This window comes from Lingula anatina, chromosome 3 (genome assembly GCF_051362555.1).
Source record: "Lingula anatina isolate TDL-2025a chromosome 3, LinAna3.0, whole genome shotgun sequence".
NCBI classification, from domain to species: Eukaryota; Metazoa; Brachiopoda; class Lingulata; order Lingulida; family Lingulidae; genus Lingula; species Lingula anatina.
In genome coordinates, this window is record NC_141769.1 from 10,046,461 (window position 1) to 10,074,350 (window position 27,890).

At 36.4% G+C, this 27,890-nt stretch overlaps 2 protein-coding genes across 6 annotated transcripts; one reads left to right on the forward strand and one right to left on the reverse strand.

Moving 5' to 3' along the window:
* Positions 1-506: 506 nt before the first annotated feature.
* On the reverse strand, positions 507-13,372 carry LOC106156540 (glutathione S-transferase C-terminal domain-containing protein). Of its 5 annotated transcripts, none has more exons than XM_013531825.2 (16): positions 13,207-13,372; positions 9,315-9,506; positions 8,760-8,951; positions 8,397-8,543; positions 8,158-8,193; positions 7,873-7,943; positions 7,132-7,558; positions 6,562-6,767; positions 5,249-5,312; positions 4,816-4,912; positions 4,326-4,441; positions 3,810-3,854; positions 3,418-3,507; positions 2,829-3,035; positions 1,623-1,686; positions 507-1,106 (listed from the first exon to the last, which is right to left on the reverse strand). In XM_013531825.2, exons 2-16 carry the CDS (start codon positions 9,372-9,374, stop codon positions 970-972), a joined length of 1,959 nt encoding a protein of 652 aa, XP_013387279.2. In that variant the 5' UTR covers positions 9,375-9,506; positions 13,207-13,372; the 3' UTR covers positions 507-969. The 5 variants fall into 5 exon arrangements, with proteins under 5 accessions (XP_013387279.2, XP_013387276.2, XP_013387275.2 ...); XM_013531822.2 differs by lacking the exon at positions 13,207-13,372 and adding an exon at positions 10,077-10,332; XM_013531821.2 differs by lacking the exon at positions 13,207-13,372 and adding an exon at positions 9,979-10,332.
* On the forward strand, positions 10,546-27,886 carry LOC106156541 (SMAD family member 5). The gene is made up of 6 exons (XM_013531826.2): positions 10,546-10,734; positions 19,515-19,993; positions 23,663-23,839; positions 24,151-24,294; positions 24,771-24,992; positions 25,352-27,886. The coding sequence occupies exons 2-6, from the start codon at positions 19,582-19,584 to the stop codon at positions 25,750-25,752; spliced, it is 1,356 nt and encodes a 451-aa protein (XP_013387280.1). The 5' UTR covers positions 10,546-10,734; positions 19,515-19,581; the 3' UTR covers positions 25,753-27,886.
* The last annotated feature ends 4 nt before the right edge of the window (positions 27,887-27,890 follow it).

Consider the following 27,890-nt stretch of genomic DNA (forward strand, 5'->3'; position numbering starts at 1 on the left):
GCAGATATTTTCCCAAAAGGTCAACAAAACATTAAAGGGCAGACTTTTTCCCATAATTTGCATAAAATCTAGATAATTAAAATAACACACTAACAAATGGAGCCCACCTTTAATTTAACATTTCTTTAGTATATGTTACTAAATCAATCTACATGATCTTTTCTTTAAACATTAAACATCTTTATAAGTATCATCCTCAGACGTAGTTTACAAATCTCATTTGCCACACGAGTAAGTATCATAATATGTACCTCGATCTAAGACATCCCCTGCACATGCCATACAAACAAACTGGCAGCTTGGCCAATTAACTTGCCGATTGTGCTGTTAACAATTCAAAGACACCATAAAGAATGGGCCCAGCCAGGGCGTAATTAACACGAGGCCTGGGCTTTTTATGCATAGGACTAGATTTGGTCTGGGCCTTTGACATATACACGATGGGCCAAAGTGTCATGGGATGGTGTAGAGTAATTAATAAACAACAACCTAGCTAACACTGCATATAATGTTCATGTTCTTTACTCCTATATCATTATCAATTTACATATTGAACTCTTATGACTGAGTACAAGTTACTGGATTAAAGAACTTGCAATCATTGTAGATTGACTGCTTAAAGCTGTATAATAATAAAATGATTATAACACATGTCCATCTTCCTTCTAACAAAGTCCTTGTTTATATCCAATCTGTTTTTTTTTTTTGCATACATGTAACAAAGGTCTCCATTTTGATGCATCATAGGATGTGGTGAGGATGCCACAGCAAAGCAGTGGAAATATGACACAATAAACTCTGATTCCGATTCGGTTCAGGTTCTGAGTCTGCTCTAATACAGTCAATGATAGCCAAATGCTAAAATACATTTTAGTTTTTTATTTTGTCAAATTTATCATTCAATTTGGCTAAGACAAATACCATCCAAGATACCAAGTGTGGCCAAGAGACAGTTAATAGTTTTCAATGCTATCTGCAGGTCCCCACAAGCAAGTTGTTCTTTGGTGTACATGCCAGTGGCAGGAGAGAGCAAAGTGTGACCCTGTATCCACAACTCTTGGCCAGAGAACCCCTGTCACCGTCTATCCATGCCATACACTGCTTCCCTAGAAATACAAGTATTTAGTTTGGAGGAATATAGATTGTTTTATTCTTAAGCAAAGTTTAAAGCTTAGTAAGATGAGCATGTAGGGCAAAAGACTTACAGGCTGCTGTAAATATCTGGGGAAATTAGAAGTAAGCGGTGAAGTGAAAATGTTACAAATCATAAATTGGGTATTATACATAGAATTTGAGTTATATTCAATTTGCTACAAAGATACCAAAATCTTGACGTCACATAAAAATTACAGCAAATTGATTCAAAAGATTGAACAGAAACTTCATTAAAGAATGAATGTCTATTGTCTAATTTGCATGCTAAGAAAACAAGAAAAGGGTTTGATCTGAACAATGGCTGACCCAGAGTATCATCAGGGATACCAGTAAAGTTCATCCTTTTTGTTCACCCTCTACATGATAATTGAAAGGCATAAATTATGAATCTGTGGGCCTCTGACTTTCCTTCCCCTCCTCCTCTCCCCTACCCCACCTCTGGATTAACTGCCTGTGTTTTATCTTACCTTGTGCAGCCAGGGGAGTGTTAGTCTGTGTCTGGTCTGCAGCATGACACAGCTGGGTGTATTCCTAGAATATAAACATTACTTGTGAACTTGTTTTAAAAACAAGACAGCAAAGCTGTCAAATGTACAGACAAAAAGCAGAAAATAACAATGCACAAAATAGGCTACTGTCAATTCTGATGCAAAAGTACATTAATTATGCTTAACTGCAAATTCAAAATCAAATTTTAATTATGCTCAACAGGTAATACTGATGTAAGTAAAATGTGTAACAAGCATAAGGCTTCAGGCCGATGGGAGTTCACGTTCACACTTTGAAAATGCCAGAATGAGAAAAATGAAAATTTCACACAAAAATGCATAAATTCAATAATAAATGATAACCCAATTGAGCTGGCTTTCTAATTTGAACTGCATGCCAATCCTAAAAATCATACTTGTAAGTTAAAAATAATTATAAGTAACACAGTTTTCTTTTCATAACATTTGTAGCAGCAGTGCAAAAAGATTTTTGTCAATTTTGATGTAACATTACATAATAACAGAATAATTATCACCAATTTTTGATAATTGACTATAAATAGCATGGAAATGTAGAAAACTTGATTACCATTCAGCTTCATGTCCATGGGAGCTCTGAGTCCCACAATGAATATGCCAAAACGATAATAATGAATATTTCACTAAAATGTATAACTTCCAGAAAAAGAAGCCAATTAGACTGCTTTTCCAGCTCAGGCCGCATTTTAGTCCTGTGTTTCTTTTTTGAAAGTTTGACAGTCATAAGTAACATGGTTTTCCCATAATGGTCATCATGGCAGCAGCACCAAAAACTGTGTTTTCTTCTATTTTGATGCAACATTACATAATGCTTAACAGCATAATGACCATCAATTTTTAATAATAAATTAAACATATCATGGATTTTCAGAAAATGTGACTAACATGGGTCTTAAACATCTGTGTCTGTACATAAAAATGACATCCCTAGCATGGCAGAGAGAGAGAGAGAGAGAGAGAGAGAGAGAGAGAGAGAGGTTAATAAATGTGGCTGGAAAAGATAGTGGTGTATATAAGGTTAACATAAACTAATGCCTTAAATAACTGACCTTTTATTGCAATTATACAGAAATGCTCTGAGATAGCTTGTTAAATACTAAAAACACACACATATTCAATAAATAAATGAAGATTGGTGAAACTGACCTCATATGATATATCTAAACTTCTAAAATCTTCACTCCTAGGATAAGACATTGTGTGTGTATTTTTTATGGCTCCATAACAGCAGGGACATATGACAAAATCAGCATTTACATCAAGACACTTCTGTAAAACCAGGTCTGTGGCCACTCCACATGCGTGGAGGCATACCCCAATATTGAAACTGCCTTGAAAGTAGTCCAGGTTACTCTGAAAAGTTAAAACAATGTACCATCAGATTCGTTTCATAACAAGAAACAGAATAAAGTAATACATATGAGTGTATGTCTGATAGGTCACATGTATGGAAGTACCAGAAATTTTTCTGAGTTCTTTAGGATATTATTTACAAATAAATTCAGCACTGTATGGAGTGGAAGTAGTAGGTATTATACTTACCTGAAATCTTTATATTTGATTATAAATTTACCGAATTCTTGAAGACATAATAATTTTTACTAAATTTTTTTCAATAAATGTGTTCAGTAGGAATCAATCAATTTACACCCTTTGAATGATTTCAAAGAATTATACATATAAATGTGATAACAGATTTGCTGATTTGTAACATTTAAGCTGCTTTAATATTTACTTGGTATATGGTAATATTTTGAAGTCCTAAATCTTGCACTCTCTTAAGACCCCTAGCAATGGATTCCTCCTTGTTCTCTACAAGTATTACCTATATTATACAGAAATAATAATGAAAAGATTTACATTCAATGAGAAAAATACAACTGTACATAAAATTTTCCCCAATTTAATGTTACTACCTTACTTTTATATTATGCACACATGCACAAAAGAACACACCACCCCCACTCACACTCAAAAAGTACATGTACCAGTACCCATAAAGTGGAAAGAAAAGGAGTTTCCTCCTAATATTTTATGCTAAAGCAATAACCATGCATGTATAAAATATTTATGCAGAGAAGTGCCTCCACCATAAGGATAACACTTTTATTTGAATATATTGTTTACCTTACATTCTGGTAGCAAATATGCTATAGCTATACCAAGGTGGCCCTGAAACATATACACCACATTACAGTGAAAACTTGATTCCAGATCTTCATCCAGGTTATCTGGTAAAATATTTATTACTTTGAATGATCAAATAAAGATCTCATTAAGAAAAATTCAATAAGAAAGATAAATGAAACTAAAGCACATATAATAATAATTCAATAAGAAAGATAAACGAAACTAAAGCACATATAATATAATTTATGAAATTAAAAAGTAACTATTACAAAAGAAATATTTTACTTCATTTCAGACAAAAGTCCAGACTTTCAGTGGATTTTGAGTGTTTGAACATTTTACTACGGTAACTTCTCTTAATAAAATGCACACGTAACCTTGTGACAAAAGTTCATCATGCTACTTAACCAGGCAAACCTTATTATGACATTTATACCACCTTGATCAATGTCATCTTTGCTTTTACAACCAAATTGATGTCCATCTGTTGAAAGGGGAACTTAATTTACTCACTCCTCCAGAACAAAAGTCCACAATAACGTCTCCAGGTTTAGCTATTTTGACAACAGCACTTGCAAGATTCTCCAACTGTTGACATTTGCGCTCAATTCTTGATTTAGGTAGCTCCCCTGCCAAGTTCATAGGAATAAATGACAGGCATGCATTGAGATATTGATAAAATTGGTTTCTATGGTAACACAATAAGGGTTCTGCAAAACTTCAGGAAATCCACTGGTTATTTTCTATTTGTTTTAAATTTACTGTACTTACAATCAAATTGTATATACCAAACACAAAAACTGAATTGCTTCAAATTGAACACGTTGTATGTGTACATTGGACAATACTCTACTGCATATCATTTCATTGGAACTGAGGACAAAACAAAAACCATTTACCAACCAAACTGAACACATTTCTTAAGCCTTTCAACCTATGAAACACCTACAGAAATCTAAACAAGCGAAATGCTTCCTAGATCTCATCTTTCACAATTTCTGACCTTGTTTTGGGTGGACTCCTGCTGGTAGACTGTCCCAGTCCAAGTGAACATCTGACCCACATGGGTGGTCACTCATGGTGGCTTCAAGTCCAGCCTCCTATTAAGTAACATCACACCAAAATTTCAAAATATTTATAAAACTCTCATATGTAGTGAAATGCAATGAGTGGCCTTCTGCCAGCGATATAAGATAATTACTGTTAACTGAATTTAAAATAAATCATAATTACCAATTGCATTTGTATACTTACCAAGAATGTTATTGTCTAAAAATTTTCAAGTTTATCTACCACTCAAACTACTAATTTCCAAAGCACAGTATTGTATAGAATATAGTCAAGAAAACATTTTAACACTCCTTATTCATCACAGAAAACCTGTAAGACTCCTGGCCTATTCAACGGTTATCTGATACAAGAACAAGGATTTTTACCTGTAATTTTTGTATTACTGCTTTTACATCTTCTGTTTTAACTTTTGGCTTCTTACTGGCCTCTCTGCAACAAAATATGAACTGATGCATAAATATTTCCATAATTTCATGTAGTAAAGCTGTTAACAATGTGTTTCATGTTTCACTAAGAAGTTGATTATGACTTCCCCTAAAATTTTACATTTGCAGGCTTCTGCTTAAAGACAGTCTCAGCGCGTTAAACCCTTAAAATAGCACGAAAATGAATTTTCCTGAAAATCTCACCAATTTCCCCATAATGACCAAGGTATATCCTATCCAAAACCGTTCAGAAAATGAAGCTACCTAATACCCTTTTTAAGTTCCATTAAATAATAAAAGACGACTCGTCTTAAATACTCAGCTTCCACCTCACAGTACGGCTTCAGAACGCGCAATTTCTCGCTAAGTCTCGCGGTTTACTATGAATGAAATACTACGGCTGAGACCCGGATGTTACTATTTGGCGCCAAAACAGCAAACATGGAGACGCGCGTCAAGTCTGAAGAGGAGAGCGACAAAAGGGGACGAAAGAAAATAGCCACTCCAGTTCAAAAGATACGAAAGAAAGTTAGAGACAGACGAAGAAGCACTCAGACCGTGTATGTTGGGAGGGAGGTGGGGCGGTGGAGGACACTTAAAGCTGAGTTAGGAGGCAATGGCGAAACTACTCCTCGACACGTGATTATGCGCTTCACAGGTCTCAAGTGTGTCTCATTATCATATTTTCCTGTTCACAATAAATGAAAACGTGTATAAGAGCGTTTTGGGCTTTACGTTTTCTGTTTTTGATCGGTACATGTACCGAAAAGGTGGACAGGCGGCATTTACATGTCTGACAAGTTTCGCTCTGTAGTCGTGACGTCTATCTCATTCTGACTGAAGCCTGCTGTGATTGGTCGTAAGCGTGGGAAAATCGAGGTCGTGACCTTGAGCCGGAGGTACTTCCGGCTGTGCTCCGAAATCATGATAAATAGTTTTCGTTTTCTAATTTTTTATTCTAGTTGTCTAAACAGAACTTTTGTGACCCAGACTTATTAATATAATAATAAACAATCTCACAAAACACAAATCTGACCAAAGTTTTACATAGAACCTGCTTCTATACATTAATCTAACCCACTGAGACTGTCTTTAATATTACAAAACGTGAGAAAGTCTCTAACAGTAGACCATATTCCACTATATAATCAAATTATCTATTATAAAGTCTGAGGGTGATTTTATATGGTACATTGAAATGAGAGGGTCAATCTGAATTTGTTTTAAATAACATTAAGACTTCACTATTTTACCTCACATGCTGTTCTAAATTATTCTGTTCTTTGTTTTGTACCAAAGGTTTCTCTAATCTGATCTCTCCTCCTTGTGGAATTTCTATACTCAGACCAAGATATTCAGCTGTGTCCATGATGCCTGGTACCATCTGCATCCTTCTAAACCATTTAGCCACAAGAGGGCAACAAGAATCAAGGGAAGACAAAGTGTTTCCAGTGTGTTTCTGTAAATAAATACAAAAATATCGATCAAAGGGAAAATGTGTTCTGAATATTTGTTGACTATAAGTGTAATTTTACTATTCCCAAATGGACTTTACTGTCCTTTCACTAATTAATAGACAAAAGACACATTCATTTTAATTCACCCTTGATTAGGCTAATCAGGCTAGAGGCAACAAAACAGTTCTGTTGAAAATGGAGGAAAAGCATCCTCTTTAAAAGTACATAAAGGTAAATCATGTTAATTAACATCTGAGAAAAAAATAACATGGAAATAATTTAAACATCAGAAAAGATACAGTTAGTCCTGACTGCTTGATTCATGGATGATAATTGACAGCCCTTACAAAGTCCCATCTGACTTACAAGGTACCAGCTGATGCTTGTGAAAAGAACCAGGTCAGTCAGTGTCATATCAGGTCCTTCTGTGAATGAACGCTCCAATATCTCAGCTGTGTCATTGATTTCTTCTGTGCCACAGTCATCAGTTGTACTATTCTCTGCATGCTGACTAACTGCCCCACCCACACTGTATTTATCTCCGCCTGGATCTCGACTGTTTGATAGTAAAGAACAATGACTTAAGTCATGTGCACACTTTTGCACTGAAATAGAATTATCTTTGGAAGATGTCTTTATCACTTCAATCTCGAAGTTTCCTTTGGTAAGATTAGAAGCTGTTTTGGTCAATCTTTTTCTTTTAAGTTCTCTTATTTTCTTCTCTCTGTTTGCAACTGGAGGGGGTTTTCCAAGATGTTCTTCAAGCTTTTGGAAAGCCCCAGGCAATATGGCACTAAGAGTAAGAATAATAATCAAGTACATTAAAAAAAAAAAAAAAACATCAAGATGTTGATGTGAGCTTGTTGGCTAAAAACATAAATATTCTCACATCTCCTAAAAGGAATAAACTCCTGAGATTTTAGAACTTGTTACAAATGTATTGGAGCACTCTCAAAAAATGTAAAAATAACAGAGAGATAAATAGTACACAATCTTGTATAAACACACTTGCACATTATTTTAATGCATAGCTGTCTCTGATACCTGTGTTTTTGATAAATATCTTGTGTAACCAAGCCAAACAAGAATCATAAAGACCAATCTCACCCATTATCACTAACTGCCTTTGTTACACTCTTGGGAACATCAACTTCACAAAATTTTGTCCACTGAGAGACCTTCAAGGAGAATAAATCATATTGTTTAATAGTGATGTATATCACTTTGGGATCCACTACCAGAAAGTTTTCATTGTAACATGACAAGTATTCCCCATTTTTAAATAACCAAGCTCTGTCAATTATAAATGACTTACTTAAAATAAGGCTAAAATGTTTCTAAATTATAAGCCACACACTTCTTGTTTATTCATGTCATGTATTACAAACCAACCTCTGAGCAAGCTTTGAGACAACCTTGCTTGAAACCCTGAAAAAACAGAAAACATATTTCACTGATTTAAATTAACAAATAGACAAACATAATAATTGTATAAAATTATTTATCTCCTTACTAATGGTAAATGTAAATGAACTGATTTTAGTTCCACTATGAGATCAAAATGTCTGCAAAATAGGCACAATTATCAGGTTTAACCTTAAAAGATCTTAACTCTTGTGCCTTAATTTTACCAGCAATTCCAGTGCCTTCTGGCATTTTGTTTTCTGGTGGATCAGCTTCACAATTTGTCTCAGAACACCACACAGTCCCGAGTGCACCAGTTGATTACCATGTGATATTGCCGAGGGAAGTAAACACCATTGGACAGACAGTGGAATCTGGAATCCATTTAAATTATATTTTTAATAAATTATTTACTGTTTCTTATACTCGGGATAAATTGAAAGGGGATGGTTTCTTTCACTGGAAAAAAAAAGACCCTGATAGGTTCATTCGAACCCCCTCCCCCATTAACAGATTTTCAAAATCTTTCTGGTATCTTACTGAAAACAGCTTGAAAAACCAACAGGACAATAACTTATGTCTATACAAACCTCTTTTTCTTCAAGAATCTTCACACCTATGCCCGACAGGACATGCCTTGGAAGACTTCCCAAGTAGGGGGAATCCCTGAACTTAACTAAGTATATCTGGATTAGGTTTGTCAGTAGGCAGTCATGTGGTCCTTCCGTACACTCAGATCCACTGGCAACAATTTGGTTGAATCGTGTGACAAACAGAGCTATCTAGAAGACAGATGACATTTTTTTAATATACTTTAATCAGATTTATCATCTATGTTTCCTGTAGACTAATGTCTCAATATTCTGCATTTCTGTTTTACAATTCTTATGCTTTATTAAAAAGATACTGTGCTAAAAGTTATGCAGATCTTAAAACAATCTGTACCTCCACACATGCAGAGACCATTTCAAAATTTATTCTCACCAAAAAATTTGAAGGACATCTAGTGAACTGCTCAATACTAATACTGTTCTCAAACAGCTTTATAATGCACTCGGAAACTACAGTAACAAACGAAATCATCCCCAGAGATTATTTCTGAATCAGTTATCACTACATCGTCCTGATTGGAAATTTATACACACCTCTGTTTCCACAGGACAACGTAAATCTTCCCCGACTTGGAGATATACACTATCAGCCATGTTTACAGTTTGCTAAAGACCATTAATGTCTTTGCTGTAAGATGCATAGCCAAGGGCAGATATCGACACTTGCACCAGTAATGTCAACATTTGGCTCATAACCCTAGCTAGACCTGCTTCTCTTGTTAGCTTCTGAAGTGATCAAAACGCACAGAAAGAACTTGAACTGATTACATTATTTATATTTATTCATATACAGGCCCCATGGCGAGAGTGACGTTCCCCTTTTGATTTTACTGGAATTGACTGAAAACTGTAGCCCGAGCTTTGACGTTTTACGACAATATTTTGTCCCCCAATCATTGCCCTGTCATGTTCTTACGTATATTACATATTATTACATATATATATGTGTAGTTTCAATAGAAATGGAAGGGATTTGAGCGCCTAAACGGTGTGCAGCTAAACAAATTCCAGCATAACTCACTCCCCACCCGTTCCTCAGGCTCAGATTTGGGCGTGTCTGTGTGAAGGGTAGTTGATATTATGTATTTCTTCCGTTTGTAAGATTGATACATGTACGATTTCTCGGCCTGTTGCCACTTACTCTTAAATACTCAGTACAGGAACTGATTACTTCAAAGTTCTCGTAATGAGGCTTTACCTCACAATTCCCTGAATAAAAAAATAAGTTTGCTCATAAGCGAACTGTGATAGGGATTACTTCATTTTGTAACATATCGAATACTTTATCACGCGTACGTTTCGTGGGCGCTGACATATTTAAAAACAGTTTCCTCTCACATAATCACGAATTCTCTCGTGGCCTAAATTGAAAAATTCTGAGTCATTTTACAGTGGAAACACTTCAACAGTCGATAAAGAATAATGAGTGCATGATTCCATGGCTGTTGCACATTGTTCACGGCTTTCCCTCACAGAATGCTTTGCTCTATTGTTGGCGCTTGATACCTTGGACTATCTGTCGCCAAAAATAGTGACGTCATCCAAGGTTCGCGCACTTGTTAGCCCACTCACCTTCTTTCGACTGCGCTCTTCAACTTAGATCGGGATTGTTGGTAAAATACAATATCCAAACAATCAGTGGGGGAATTATATATGATTTTATGATTTTAAGTTTAAGTAATCAACGTGAAATACTAAAAGATGGTAGTTTTATGTGGAACATTTTTGTATAGGAACACAGTAATGCGTATGAATCTCTGCGATATATTTTTGTTCTTCGCCTCCAGTCTTACTGTCGCCAGCTTTCAGCATAGACTCTGTGGGCCATGCAGTTGAACGCGGCAACGTAAAACGAAATTAGCATTTAATATCTATTTTCAAGGTTAGGACACCCGTCTGCTCTTACACAGTGTTGTTGCTAAGCTGACCTTTCAACGTAAGAACAGAGAACCAGGTAATATTCAGTAGCTTTTCTTGGGATTAAATTAGACTTTTATGATGGGACGGCCATGTTGCAACTTTGTTTTGCTTGTTTGGGGAGGGGAGCAGGGGTGCTACATTGTGATCACAGGTCACACTTTTTATTGATCATGTAAAATAACCACGGCGACTATCAAGAGTGCATGTGCCATGATGAGAAATGCAGTAATTGAGCTACTGATTTCTGCCAGCATGTTCATAAAATATGCATCACTTGTAAGTTCAAACAAGCAAATCAGTCAGCTATGATTCATTTATTTGTAGGCTGAATTTCTTGGGAGACAAATTGTTCATGCTGATGTAAAGTGTTCCATGTAAATACTGGTATATGCTTCAGGAGTTTCCATGCATTCTTTGTTGAGCTGACATTAGCATAACGGAATCACCTCTAAAATTTAGTCAATATTTTATCTGCAATGTTACTTGTGCATTGATCATATATCTCTTTGACTGTTGTCATATTGTTTCCACATTGGAATTTTGTATAATTCAGGATTGTATGATGGCAAGTAATTTTCTATAATAATGCACTGTTTATATATTACAATTTAGAATAAGGTTTCAGAAATCTTATGTTTAGATGGGCAATGATGTGCACACTGACAGTTAGTGTGGATCACTTCTCACCCATTTTATTATCAATTTTACCTGTAGATAAAACTGGGAAAGATGTCCCATAAAGAAAAAAGGAGGTGACAGTTGTCAGAGCAAACATTTACTGATTCAAACAGCTGATAGTGTTGGCGCTGACAGTTTGAATCCACTGATGTACTCCAGACATGCTGAAAACTTTTCAGAACTGCCGGACATTCGGACCGGCAGTGATGAAAACTTTGCCGGACCGAATGGACTTTTGCCGGACCGAAAATGTCCATTCAATAATGGAAACGTTTTGTTTGCATAGTAGTACACAGAAGTAACTCTTGTAAATACATATTCAGTAATACTATTAAATAATTTGGACATGTTGTAAATTTAAAAAAAACAAAAACACACACTTGTGAAGCACTGCTTTATTGTTGTACTCATTTCACAAGTTCCAGGGTTCATACAGGCCTTTAGAAGAGCTTGATTTTGTTTCTTCCTTTGAAAGTCCTTGAATTTCACACTTAGTCCTTTGTCCTTTAATTCAATAGTGCACGTAAGGCTTAAAGAAATTCATCATATATTTCACATCCCTGTCATAAATTTAGGTTAATTATAAATTTTATCATGATCAATTTCTCAAAAAAATTAATATTGTTTCAAATTGAAATGAATTTGATAAAAAAATTAAATGAAAAAAACTCATTTCCACTGTTCAACAGTAGCAAAATTTGCTCTTGGTCAATTTCTCCTTTCCTTGAAAATAATTTGCAAATTTTGATGCTACACAAACAGTAAAGATTGTAGTCCGAATGGGAGTGCCAATGCATGAAACATGCTAGCCACTTCACTGTATCTGTCTCATCTGCATGGAAACGAACGGCTTCCTGGTCAGGACTCGACGATATCATAATCTAAAATAATAAAAATGTACATACTGATAATATGAAAACTGTAACTGGTACTGGTAACAGGTATCGCGTTTATGCTTACGGGATATTTAAAATCTGTGAACCATTATGTTCATACACCACGGATCGAGTTTTTTCGGTAGGTTCGAGGAAGCGACCGAACTGTCAAACTTTTTTTACGTAAAACGTCGCAATGCGGAAGGCACTGCCGCGTATTAGCTGAATGCAAACGAAAGTACCCATTAGTTAAATATCGTTACAATCACCATTGATTACGCATAATATTCAGTCCTATAATTCTGAAATCGTTTTTACTGAGTGAATCGGGTGACCTCATTTCCATGTAGGCTACTATCAATTGACGCTTTTTTCTACCTAAAAGAACGAATAACGATGTATACGTACCTTCGAAGGTCAGGCGTCATTATCCTTGGTTCCTATATGAATAATTGTTCTTGAGAAAGGAGTCAGGCGTCCAAGTTAAGCAGTAAACATTTTTTCCTGCATGTTTACGTGCTTGGCAGCGTGGACCGCCCTCGTGAAAGCTGTCTGTGTGTCGCGGCCAACATACCAATGACCGGGGCGCGTAATTATCGAGAGCAGGGGGATTCCCCATGGGGAAGAACCCATTCGTTTGAGAGAGGGATAATACGATTGGCTAGCGTACTTTGTAAGTGAATGTGACCGAAATGTGGTCACTTTTACGTGTCACTAGATTAGTAAATGGAAGAAAAAATGATGTGGATTTTATATAATTTTATTTCTGAAGCACATCGAACGCTAACTGTTAATTCAAAATGGCGGCTCTTAAAACTCTTGTCGGTCCTTTGGACCGACAAAGTACAATATTTTACCGGTCCAGACAAATTTTGCCGGTCATGACCGATCGGACCGACAGTTTCAGCATGTCTGTGTACTCTAGCAGTGATAAAAACAGCTAATTAGCTTACCTTGTTAAATTCTTGGTCATATTGTGGCACAAACGGTATGCACAGTTCTGCCTTGCCATACCTGAAGCAGTTGGTGTGTCAAAGGTGACACTGAAGTTTGTATTTCTCATTATCCAAACAAATTGAACAACAAAGTGCCCTCTGTGTTTAAACTAGAAAGGTTGTGTAGTGCACTGGAATATGTAATCACCCCTTCAACAAATAATATCCTACTAAATTAATAGCAGTCAAACTGCTTTTAATGAACTAGCACTGTCACTTACTTTTAATTTGGAATCTTTGTGAAGCAGACATCTGAAGGTAAAGGTAACACTTGTATACTAACAAGTAAGTAAAATTATTATTATTTGAAGTTAAGATATTATCTGATACTTAATGATAAAAACATTGCATTGCTGACTTTGTCTACTACTGATGGTGGAACAATAGAAAAAAAAATTGCTCTTAATGTTGAGACAGGTTCGTTCAGTATTACTGACTCATATCTGAATCCGCCTCCTTTCCTTTTCTTTAAAAAGCCTGAAATAGTCATTCAGATAATTTTGCATTGTAAAGGTCCATTAAACATTGTTATGTATTGTGCAATGTAATTTTTCATGAAAACAGTGTAATGTATTGTGTGACTGAACCTCTGGTGTCACTGGGTAAGTTATTGCAGGAAGTTTAAGGTTAGAGCATACAGGCACCTGGATGTACATCGCTACTGCGTATTTCACTACCTCCAGGCTAAATGAATAAAGATCTGCTGAGAAACATTTTGAGATGATTAATTAGTATGGATGGTTGTTTTTCAGCACAGAGGAATTTCTCTAAAATTCTACCTAAAATTGCCACCCTTTATGATTCCATGAAAACTGAGAATGATAGCATTTCTTCATAAGAGTTCTGTGTAGCTATATTAAAGATTTGAAAAAAGCAATTAAGATAGTGGTTTTATTTCTCTTAAATATTTATGTTTGGATTCCACACCATCAAATGAACTTACATTGATGCTCAATATGTTAAGCCTGTAGGTTCAATCTTCTTAATGGAAATTAAAAATCACAGAAATAATTTGATGAAATATTAGCATGCTGTGTCTCATATTTACAGGCAGAAAAGCAAATCGTTCTTAATCATTGGGAAACATTTTATTTTTAGTTGTGTAAAATCAGGATGAAGTTGGGTTCTTCTGTGTGTCATTTTGGTGCGTGCTGGCTAATTGTATTTCCCACCCACACATTGGGTAATAGTAGTGATCACCAATGTAATGAGAGACCCCAATAGCTAATTGGAGTATTGACCTGGTATGTAGGCTGTCCAAGAATAAGTTCCTGTGCCCATGGGAAGTAGATGGGCTAGTAATTAGTGTCAGGTGGAATAGTTATGTTACCTGATTACAAAGTAGGGGTAAGTCACAAGGTGGTTCAGGGTAGACTGTTACAACAGTTGAGGGGTTGTAAACTGAAAAGCTCTTGCACTTTCTCTGTGTTAGCTAAAATGATATCTGTTCTAATAGATGGATAAATTAAAGGGATTTTGTGACATTGTTTGAAAAATTATTCTTCCTAAAAAAGAAATATAAGAGAAAATTTTTGAAATATCAGATTTGTCTGACAGTTAAGTAACACAGTGAGTTTTCTTCCTGGTTAAGTCAAATTTGTCTTTTATGGTTTTTATGTACAGACACAGATGTGTCTGTACATATTGCCATCACCTGCGTCTGTCGTCGCCGTCGCCGATCATGTCGCCGTCGCCGTCGCCGTCGCCGTGCACTTTCAGCGTTAACACCATAAGTGGAAGACAGTTTTACTTTTTGGCTTTATATTTACAGAGCTGACTAATATTCATAAAACGCAGGTCAAGTTCGAAAATCAGCATGATCGGGCCATTATTGTAGAATTTATGCTGTTTTTTCACTTTTTAGCATATATACAACACTGTTAACACATTTCAAGGAAAACCGATAGGCCTGTTGTCATGAAACTCACAGGAGTAATCAGTCTTACTAAAATGCAGATCAAGTTCGAAAATCGGCATGATCGGGCCACTATTTTAGTAGTTATGCTGTTTTTTCACTTTTCAGCATATATGCAACACTGTTAACACATTTCAAGGAAAACCGATAGACCTGTTGTCATGAAACTCACAGGAGTAATCAATCTTACTAAAACGCAGGTCAAGTTCGAAAATCGGCATGATCGGGCCACCATTTTACTAGTTATGCTGTTTTTTACACTTTTCAGCATATATGCAACACTGTAAACACAATATAAGAAAAACAGACGGGCCAATTGTCATGAAAGTCACAGGAGTGGTCAATTTTACTAAAATGCAGGTTGAGTTCGTAAATCAGCATAATCGTGCCATTATTTTTCACATATTGGCATTTTCAAGGTGTGACTTTGAAGTTCCACAGGCTTGAAGACCCAGGCTAGTCACATTTTCTGAAAATCCATGATACATATATTTTGTTATTAAAAATTGATTGTCATTATGCTGATAACCATTATGTAATATTGCATCAGAATAGAAGAAAACACAATTTTGGGTGCTGCTGCCATGATGACCATTATGGGAAAACCATGTTACTTATGATTGCCAAACGTTCAAAAAAGAAATACAGGACTAAAATGCAGCCTAAGTTGGAAAAGCAGTCTAATTGACTTCTTTTTCTGGAAGTTTTACATTTTCAAAGTGTGAACTTGAACTCCCATGGGCCTGAAGCCTTATGCTTGTTTCACATTTTACTTACATTGGTATTACCTGTTGAGCATAATTAGTACCACCAGCGTGTACGCTGGCGGTACTCATGGTTTTAGTCCCGACCCGTCTCGTACAGCTCCGCCGGCTCCTGCGGCTCCTGCGGCTCCTGCAGCTCCGCAGGATGACGTGGGATACAAGTCACCGTTACCGCTTCTCCTCCTAGACCGCAAGGACCTGTGTCCCCATCTCTTGGATTTAGGTCACATATAATCTCAACTTGAACACCCAGGTTTTTTTGTCTCAGTTGGTGCATTGACCTGGGCGTGACGCTCGTTGAAACGCACCCTTGTCAAAATTTTTGAAAATTCAATGCTAAATATCTCCCAAACCAATGGAATTATGGGAAAAATTTCTACAGATGGCTGACCGAAAGTCATATGTGAGGATTTCAAATATGCCCTTGGATTTGACCTTTGACCTTTATTTCAAGGTCAAATGGGCCAAAATTTTCTAAAAATTGGAAATTTTTGCAAGAAAATTTTTATTTCAGCCAATTTTCAGAAACTAAACAGATCTTACCTATAATATTATGGGCAGGTGTTACCCTTAGGGTCATCTTTCATTTTCGTGAGTTTGGGGTCAATCGGTGCATTTTCATGGTAGCAGCAGCTATTAGATGTCGAAACTGAAAACTCTCTCTAATTCTAGTACTGTTAATGCTAGAGACCTCTTGTTTTATGCATTTTGTAGAACTTGTCAAGGGCAACACTGGGGGGTGGTGTCTATTTTTTTGTTTTCAATACGGCTAAGGCATTGCACTATATCAAAAAGTTCAACATCCTAAATTCAGTTGTGAAAATAAAATGTGAAATACTCAAAAATTAGCAGAGATATGCCCATAGTTACTTTTGAACTTGAATAGGAAGTCATATACTGGTAATATAACTGTGACCTTGAAATTGACCTTTGACCTACTTTTCATGATGAAATGCACTTTGCAAGTTTTCTGATCTTTATATCTCCAAAACTGGCAAAGATACGCCCATAGTTACTATTGAACTTGAAAAGGAAGTCATATAATGGCAATCTAACTGTGATCCTGAAATTGACATCTGACCTAATTTTCACCATGAACTGAACTTTCAAATTTTCCAGCCCTTATATCTCTAAAACTGGCAGAGGTACATCCATAGTTACTGTTGAACTTGAGTGGGAAGTCATATACTGGTAATCTAACTGTGACCTTGAAATTGACCTTTGACCTACTTTTCACCATGAACTGAACTTTGAAAAAATTCTCTCCCTTATATCTCAAAAACTGGCAGAGATAAGCCCATAGTTACTATTGAATCTAAATAGGAAGTCTTATACTGGCAATCTAACTGTGACCTTGAAATTGACCTTTGACCTACTTTTTATGATGAACTGTACTTTGCATGTTTTCTGACCTTTACATTTCCAAAATTGGCAAGGAAATGCCCATAGTTACTATTGAACTTGAATAGAAAGTCATGTACTGTGACCTTGAAATTGACCTACTTTTTCATCATGAACTGAACTTTGCATATTTTCGTGCCCCTCACATCTTCAAAACAAGCAGAGATATGCCCAGTGTTGCCCCTAGGTTTTCTCTTTTCTCAGCATATATGCAACACTGATAACTCATTTCAAGGAAAAGCAATAGGCCTATTGTCCAGAAAATCACAGGAGTGATCAATGTTAGGAAAATACAGGCCAATTGGAAAATCCGCTTGATTGAACCATTTTTATGTTATATTTTTTTCGATTTTTTTTTCATACTTTGAGAATTCTTGTTTATTGCATAGAGCTTGTCAAGGACAAGACTGGTTGTGGTGTCCCTTTTTTTGGGGGGGGGGGGGTTCCATTCGAATGCTCTTACTCCAGCTGGTGGTACAATATCCGGAGGCGGTATCGCCTCTCTGATCCTCTAGTTAAAATTTGATGTTGAATTTGCAGTTTAACATAATGTACTTTTGCATCAGAATTGACAATAGCCTATTTTGTTATTTCCTGCTTTTTGTCTGTACATTTGACAGCTTTGCTGCCTTGTTTAAACTTTGAAAGATCAGTTTGTTTAAAAAGGGAATTGTAAAGAATCATACATAAAGTGCTGAGCGCATTTGACCTACTCCTGAAGAAAACAGCAGTAAGTGTCATTATGATGACATCCTAAATACTCTTAGGCTAAATTGAAGTGGACAGCCTGCATGTCGTCCAACATTTGGCAGTTGTGTTCTTAAATGAATATGGACTTAAGTAGTGAAAATTTTGTCTGGGTCCCAGAGAGAAAATCTAATGTGTATTGTTTGGGTTAATGAAGTGAAATTGGTGCAGTATTGGACATAATTACATGTAAGAAAATGTGATGGTGTTTATAGATCTAAAGTGGACAAGAAGCTTATCAGTCTTTGAATAACTTAATAAAGTTTATTTGAATAATGTGAAGATTAAATAATGTTTCTAATTGTAGAAGTATTTAACAAAGTTAATAGTGATGGCTATAAATTAAAATCACACTGAACACCCCCCCTCCCCCGCAATACACCTCAGGATTATAAGATCTCAGGAAACATTGTTAAATCTTTTGTGCTGTCATTGCTCGAAGTAGCAGAAACTGTAGCCTATTTGAAGTGTTTATGCAATGAGTCAGTTGTTGGCTTTTGTCAGTTGTACTTGGTACTTGAAGTACTCCTTATACCTGGTGTGTTATTGAATAATACATGGAATGTGGACAGAAATGAATAATCATAATAGTTGTAAATAATCTGCTTTAATTGCTCTGTGGGATCATCTACCATAATTTTATCCAACAACCAGCACTAATGGTAAAATGAACTGCATATGAGGGAACTAAGATAAGATACAACAACATATTTGTACACTGAATTTTACACCAGCAGGAGTCCTGTGAGGTCAGGAACTATTTAAAAATGATATAGATTAGACAAGAACAACAGTTACAGATAACAACATTAGATATGCCTTGATGGTGCTCATGTCGGGAGAAGATGGAAACATTACATTTCATAAATATTGTGATAAAGCTTAAATCTCAGGTTGTTAAACTACTGACATGAGAGATGCATTACTATTCTAGTAATTCAAAATAATAAGTGGAGATGGCACTGTTGCATGTAGGTCAGCAAGTTTTTATGTACTTATGTCCTGAAGTTGGACACTTGACCATTCTTTTGACCATCTCTATGTGAAAATGCTACAAACACATTGTGTTGAGAAGTTCCCTGTGGGGATTTGTCTCCCTGGAAAAGTGTGTGATAATCTAGTCGTGTCCAAGCAGGGATGGTAGACTGATATTTGATATTCATTTTACCTCAAGCACTGCAATTTCAAACCTAAATACGAAGTTCACGTTAGTAAAGTTTTTTGGTCTTGATAAAATAAGAAAGAAAGGCAGTCAGTGAGCAGAGTAGTGCCATATAATTTATTGATAACATGGTATAGTGGTTTGAAACCACACAGCAGAACGTGACCTTAGCTTCCCTATGTTCATAAAAATTTAATCTTGTTTTTTAATTGCCTGTGGATCTCTAGTCCTGTCTCTTCTTATCACATTTTAACAACTATTTTTGTCTCTTTTCCAGGCTATAATCCAAGCAGGCGCGTTTCTTCTGTGTGACAGCCAGCAACAGCAGCCAGTCCTGTCTTGCTATGTCCACAATTTCCACCCTGAATAGTCTGTTCACCTTCACCAGTCCAGCAGTCAAAAGGCTGCTGGGCTGGAAGCAGGGAGATGAGGAGGAGAAATGGGCCGAGAAGGCAGTAGACTCCTTGGTGAAGAAGCTGAAGAAGAAGAAGGGGGCACTAGAGGACCTTGAGAAAGCTTTAAGCTGCCCAGGACAGCCTAGCAAGTGTGTGACCATTCCCAGGTCTTTAGATGGTAGACTGCAGGTGTCCCATAGGAAAGGATTGCCCCATGTTATCTACTGCAGGGTGTGGAGGTGGCCAGATCTACAGAGTCACCATGAGCTGAAACCTTTGGAGATCTGCGAGTATCCATTCAGCGCCAAACAGAAGGAAGTCTGTATCAATCCATATCATTATAAAAGAGTGGAAAGTCCAGGTGGGTTTTATTTTGTCAAATACATTGTTTGTCATTTAAATGTGTACATAACACAGTTTAAAAATAATGGTGATGGATTTGCTGCTTATCATTTGCATTAATCCATTAGAAAAATCGTGTAACAAAATGGCTCTGATTTTAAGAATGATTTTTGTTACAATATTTATGTCTAACAGACATTTTCAACAGGACTAGCTTGATGTCTGATTTCCTTCACGCATATCACAAATGAATGTTTATATGTTTGTCTAAGTAAACCCTGATGCCTACCTTTTCACTGGAAAAAAACTATCAGAAAGCAATTTGCCTGCCTAATGAATACCAGAATGTTATGCCAAATTAGAGGATGGATATAAATTTAGCCCAGCTTCCTGTATTGATGAAGTAAGTGTCTCACATCTTTTGCACAGCTGTGATCATCTGATGCTGGCATGTTGGCATATCACAGAATGGCTGCAGATGAAGTACAACTACGTCTTTGGAAGAAACAGCCAGGATAGAAAAAATGGCGACTTCAGTATGCGGGATTTATTTCATCCATCTAACATTATATTTTTAACAGGTTGATGCTTTATGGAAATTGAGGAGGAAATACAAATATCTGGGTTTTGTGTCCTTAAGGTGGTATGGCAGTTAGGAATCCCATTAATTAAAAACTTTTGTCTTTTGATATGGCATTTGTACCATTGCTTTCTAAAAAAAATGCCTCTTACATTTATAAAGATTTTATTGCACACAGCCTTTCAAGAATATTTCTCAAATTAATGCCTTCGGAATTTCCAGTATTACATATTATTAATCCAGACAAGGAGGCTGTTTTTATCCCAGTCAGGCAAAGGTCTTCAGACAGAAATCTACAGCTTCTCACGGAGCTAGTAAGTTGCTGTATGTATTGTAGTTCCATTAACAAGAATATCATTTCTACTCAGCAACCCAGGTGTGCAGGCAAGCTACTTGGAAGCCAAGTAGGACCTTTCACCAATGCTGATACACATGTTTTGGGGCCCTGCATTTTTTATGGCCAGCAGATGGAAAACAAAGCTTAGTATAGAGCTGACTGGTAGATTGTTGAGCACAGACTGACTTCACTAAGACACAGTTTTTATTAAGTATTTTTCCTTTGCAGACAAATCAGAATGGAAAGTGATAATGCTGGTTCTTTTTCTAGACAGTTTGACTGGCACTTTTGAAATTGTGTTTTAAAGTATATTGGTGTTTTGCACTTGCTTTAAAGGATTTTTGAATCAATATGTTCACAAACCATGGTACTAAGGCTATGCATACTACATGTAGGAAGCACTACTGATGCCGAAGCCTGGAAAAAGATTGATGGTGGTGTTTTGTAGAAACACCAACCTGATTTATTTGGCAGATTGTGAAAACAGAACACATGTAAGGAAAGTTTGGCTACATCTGGTGAACGCAGCTGCACTATAGAATGAAAGATGCTGTTCAGATGTGAAAGCAACCTTCTATACGCATGGATTAAGTTGTGCAGCCTTTTTTAATAGGTCCTTAAAGAACAGTTAAATCAATAAAGACTAAAAAACTGAATAGGCTGACAAAAAAAAAAAAAAAAAGCAAGTTGTACCATGATATGTTAAGTTCCTGGAAAACAAAGAGAAAGGCAAAGTGATAATACTATGATTTTTTTTCCAATTGGAAGTGAAGTCATTTATACTTATTTTGTCTATAGATTGTTGTGAACATGAGGATATGCTTTGTAGCATGTCATTTGAAATACAACAGTACAGTAAATCTTGCAGCAACAAATAAGTCCATTGTCTATGTAATGCTTGTGAAGTAAATGTCAAACAAAAAACTGAATACTGTGGGATTGACAGTATGTAGGGGGAGATCAGTAATATTTGAAGGGGAAAACATTTTCTCTGAAAGAATGAAACTGAGAGGAAAATGTGCTCTTCTGAAAGCATGATATTTTTAGTATTTGAATAATAAACTGATTGCCAAGTGGAAAAATGAAACGGCTTACAATATGCTATCCTTTATCATGACATACAGTAATTGAGGATTCTACAGCTCCAGTAGAAATTAACTGAAATGTGTCCAAGATCTATCAATATCTATCAACTGGAAGATGAATCTTTCCACTGTTTGGCACTTGGTATGTATTAGAAAAAGAGCTGAATTCATCATCTGTGTGTAGGCAGGAGTATGATTCATTCTCTCTCTGTGACTCAGTTGTGTGCTCTGGGAGAAGAATAAGTAGTGGGATATCATTGTAGTCTCTGGGGACTCCTGGTAATGTTTGATCATTAATTACATCTCTGAGGCATTGATTGAGAAAACTTGTCCTGTGCTGTGTTGATACTGAGGAGCTGGTCACACTGGACCAGTTATGAACCGTTTCTGCATAAGACTTGAATTGGTTTTCAGCTTGTAGAGTTGATTACATTATAAATCAAGTTGTGTTCACAGCATGATCCTGCCACTTTCATTTTTCTATGAACTTTCTTTCCTGGCTTCAGTCAGCTTCCATTTACATGGAATTTTGGAATTCAACCAACATGCACTCTCCATATTCAATACATAATTCATCCTAATTGACTCTGAAGCAGTTCAGATCACCGCTTTGTGTGAACTGGACACTGGATGAGGACTGGATCTAGGAATGGCAGTAATTTACTGCAGGGAAAAACTGCACTTATAGTTATGTTGGTCCCTTGTGATTCCATGAAAAACTCCAGCAATAATTATTTCTGTGAAATATTGATTTTGTCAGGGCCTGTTCTTTCTCATGGCAACATCTGGGGAAATATGTGTTTTGATGTTAAATTGATGTTAGCACAGTTTAATTGCACTTCAGGCTTATTTTTTCTGGTCTTATTATTTTGTCCCCTTTTCTGAGTTAAGCCCATCAGAAAGTGATTAGACGGGGAAATTTTCAAAAACTTACTTCACAATTACCCAATAAAATATGAAGTTGACTTTGATTGTTGAAAAGAAGCACATTTTTCATTAGAAAAAAAAAGCCAGCTGATTGTTTTGTTTTACAGAGAAGTCCTGGAAAACAAAATATAGTAAATGGTTGATGGATATTCTGTCCTGTAGGTCAACAAGTTGTCTTTAAAAGTTATTTGAAAAGGAAAATAGCTTGGAGATACCTCGTCTTTCATCAATCTATGACCAAGTTAAAGAGAAACTTCCCAAGCCATATCTTTTACATAGATCACTAAGGGCGCATTCCCATCAATCTATCCCCGTGGGGAGTCTCACTAGATTACTGTCAGATAATCCGACTTAAATGTTCGTCCCGCCTACTACAAGCTGTAAGGGGGTACTTTTGTGCCCGCTCGGCTGACAGCTATTTAGCGTGAACCCCCAGGGAGTTAGGTTAATCTAGTTGGATCGATCTAATCTCTGGGAATGGGGTCTAAGTGAATGCATAAGATATATATAATATGTATGTATCTATGTAAGAGTGCTATTTGTATATTTGTACTGTGTGCTGCTTAACCTATTTCCTTCAACTAGTCTTGTTCTATTTCAGTGTTGCCTCCTGTATAATTGCCAGATACACAGATTTTACCAGTGACCAGTCCTGGGTTCTGTCTTTGCTGATGTTTGGTGATGGTTGAGCACCCTCCAGACCACAAAGGGAAGCGACATATACATATCCAACTTTTAACCTGTCCTGTCTTGTTTCAGTGCTGCCCCCAGTGTTGGTGCCACGGTACAGTGAGTATCCCCCAGACCACACAGGACAGCTAGCACCATTCCAGCAGGTCCCAGAACCCACTATGCCATACAATGTAAGCTTTCCACATGGATTTGGACCCTCCTCGCCAGCCAGTTCCGGACCTGGGAGCCCATATGGTCTACCTGGTGAGTATATGTCATTGAATCTTGATCTGACCAATTATGTGTATTTTTTACTTGCTTTCTGTTATAAACTTGGGAGAGTGCATTATGTATTGTTAAGCTAGGTACAGTGCAAGATAGTGAATTAATATTTCACATTTCTGAACTACACACATGTCGGGTAAGAAAATGAATTGACTAGAAGATCAGATTTTTCAAAAAATGAGAGTCATTTTAGTTCTGTTGTTCTAAGTCATACGGGCCTGGCAATTCAAAATGTGAAGTCTTATTTTGTTTATATTCTAATAGTTGCAACAATTTTTAATAATTTTTAGCTGACACTCCTCCCCCTGCCTACCAGGCCCATGATGACAACCAGTCATCCCCAGCATCCCAACCCAGTCCTTCAGGAACTCAGAACAACAATTTAGGCGGGGCAGGCTCCACACCAATGGACACATCTGCACCACCTGCTAGAAGTGAGTAAGCCACAACCGCCTGCAATAATAACTTATCACTTCCAAAGTTTCCTAAATATGATATAGATATCAGAAGGTTTTGAAATCACATGATACCCATTTGATGGCTGTAATGACGCCTACTATTATTGTATTAAACCAGTAATCATTTAAAGGGGGCGTAGGGATCATTTATAAGCTTAGTGTACTGTTAATTGGATAATAATAATAGATCAAATTAATCTGTTGAAACAGCTCATTGAAAATGGAGATAACAGTTACGTATGTCTGCACTGACCATCTCTTTTCTACTGTTGTTGAATTGTTTTCAAACTACATTGGAATTTTTTTCTCATGTTTTTGCTGTAAGGACCACAAAAGTAAGAGCAGCACCTACTTTGTGGCTAGTAAATATGGAAACTTGAAGGCTCTCCTTGTTTGCATATGAAGAGCCCCATTTCAATTATTTTGATTTTACCCTTGTATTCAAATTTCAGCTTTACAGCCAGTTGCCTACCAAGAACCCAAGTTTTGGTGCAGTATAGTGTACTATGAGTTAAACAACCGTGTGGGAGAAGCCTTCCATGCCTCCCTGTCCCATGTTGTTGTGGACGGGTTCACAGACCCCTCCAATAATGGAGAAAGGTTCTGTCTTGGATTGTTGTCAAATGTGAACAGGAATTCTACCATTGAGAATACCAGAAGACATATTGGCAAAGGTAGGTGTGCTGAAATGGGGATTTTTTCCCTATAAATAAAGATGATTAATAGGCTAGTTGGCTAGAATATTGTGAATAAAGAGGTTGCTTATTTTATTGCTGTGGGCTCTAAATACATCAGTGAGAACAAAAAAAATATTGGCTTTTGAATCATGCAAACACCTTATTTATTAGGGGAATCATTATTAGTTTCAATATCTTGCAAATGCTTCAGTAAATAAAAAAAAAACCATAGAAGGTTTTTTCTTTAGATTAACACTTTCTGTGCATTTCACTTAATAAAAACCCAATTCATGTTTACTATTATTTACTTCGAGAAATAGGTCTCCATTTTAATCTAATACTCTAATAAATTTCAGGTGTACACTTATACTACGTGGGTGGAGAGGTGTTTGCTGAATGTCTCAGTGACAGCAGTATATTTGTCCAGAGCCGTAACTGCAATTACCATCATAATTTCCATCCCACCACTGTTTGTAAGATTCCACCAGGGTGCAGTTTAAAGATCTTCAACAATCAAGAATTTGCTGCTCTGTTAAGTCAGTCTGTAAACCATGGTTTTGAGGCAGTGTATGAACTGACTAAAATGTGCACTATCCGCATGAGTTTTGTCAAGGGATGGGGTGCAGAATACCACAGACAAGATGTCACAAGCACTCCATGTTGGATTGAAATTCATCTCAATGGACCGCTACAGTGGCTAGACAAGGTGTTAACACAAATGGGATCTCCTCATAATCCAATCTCATCAGTGTCATGACCCCAAAAAGGAAACTCTTGTAGCCTATGGATCTTTAGACTTTGTCAATAACTTGATCCCTCATCACGGATCAAGTGTTACAGGTTTTTAATGTGCGAGTCATGTTTCCAGAGGTCTAGCTTTCAAACTGACCTGTACTGAGGTTTGAACTGCTGTTATGATTGTCAAATTTGGAAGACTGCTTACTGAGAAGATGATTGAAATTGTTGCTTGTATTGATTGTGGAAACTTTGTGAGGAGTAAACAAACCCATGGTAGGGTGGCTCAGCTTGTTGCTCCAATTTGAAATGTGGTACAGAGCGATGACTAGAACGAAAAAAGCTTTCATCTCCACAAGATGTGTGTGAGTGCTAAAAGGGAAAATGTTCAGTGGCAAGAAAATAATAAACCAAAAAGAAAAACACTAATTTGCTGAGACATCTTAGGAAGTGCCATACCACCTGCTGCCAACAGAGGCATGCATGATCCCATACGCTGCCACCAGAGCACAAAACCCGACATTTTAGATAGCATAAAGAAGCAAGGCCACTTGGGGCCAATATTAGAGTTCAGCATCAGTTTTTGAAGGTTATAGATGCACAGAGTTACAGCCCTCCCAAAGCCTTGTGAACAATTGATTTGAAATCTCGTTAAAAGATGTACTTTTGATGCTATTGTTTATATAGATGGGGGGATAAAAAAAAGTAGCTCTTTGTTTAAAAATAGCTTTTTTTTCCAAAATGATTTTTAAATGATGAAAAGCTTACGTATTTAAATCATATTATTCAAGCAAAGCTGACCAATCTTTTTAACTCTAAATAGAAAATGGCCTGAATAGATTTGGTGCAAAAGGCTCATAATTTTTTATACCTTTTTAAGATGTAAGCCAAAGAGTATGGCTCTAATGAGTGTTCCTGACAGCCCATGCCATACTATTAAGGAGTAATTGTATCTAGGCTAAACTTTTTGCAAAACTTTGTGATTTTTATTGAGCTTATTGTTTTTATTTTTTTTTATAGCTGAATGGGTTGTAACTGTAGTCATTTCAGCTTTAATATCATACTGCTGACAATGTATGTTAACATGTAACTGTTGGACCCTATGTATTCAAGTTACTTGGTTTCTTGTAGCACTGCTATAAATGGGCTATCTGTCATGCATTGTCATTGGTGTCCGTCTTACATTGTCATCCGCAACGATTTAACATTTTTAAGTACCACAGTAATTAACTGTACAGAGTAACAGTGATATAATCCATAGATTCCCTTTTTTCGTGGAATTCCAATTCCAAATATTGAATTAAGGTTTTAATGGTTTTTAATTTTATTCTTTTTAATTTAAAGTAGAAATTAAAAGGCTTGTGGTTACCTGTAATGGCTGTAAGGTTTATTTTAGGGGAAATCCTTAAAATGGTAGAGGGAAATGTCTGCTGCAGAAAGTGAAGTTTACTTATGATTAAATGTTTTATTGATATTAAGAATAATTTTGCATTTGCACTAGCTTTTGAAAATGTGGATCTTTATTTCAACTGTTGGCCAATGGCTGCTTAAGCAAAGTTGCTTTACACCAATTGAGAAATAGTGCAATAGGCACACAAAACTGTGTACTTGGAATAACCAAATACCATAAAATGGTGCCAAGATTTTTGGTGAAGTAAGTTTATTTTTTACCTTGCATAGCTGTATTTTTTGTAAAACTGAGATTTCGCTTCAACATTGTCAGTTTTACAGTGATGGTGTAACTTTGGGTGGGGAGGGCGCATTTTGTAAATCATACCTGCATGTGATGCTCAGTAGTTGATTAAGGGTTTCCTTCTGGGTTCCTTTCATAGGGATATATGCCCATTTTACTGGGTATTCCAAAACCAGTTGAAAAATGGGATTAGCCAAGAATTGGATGATAAACAATTGCCTGTTAGGTTGTATATTTTGATGAGAGTTCTTAAGTTTATTCATAAATCATGTTATAATTTGCCTCATATTTCCAAAACAATGAAATTGAGTCTTGATCAAATTTATGTATTTAGGAAATGGTAATGATGTTGCTTAGATTTGTCTTAACCTTTGTATGCTAGAGTAGAGAGAACAAAGTAGCTGTAATATTGGCCACTGCTGATGTATTTACAAACATTTTGTAATAAACAAATATATACTTATATC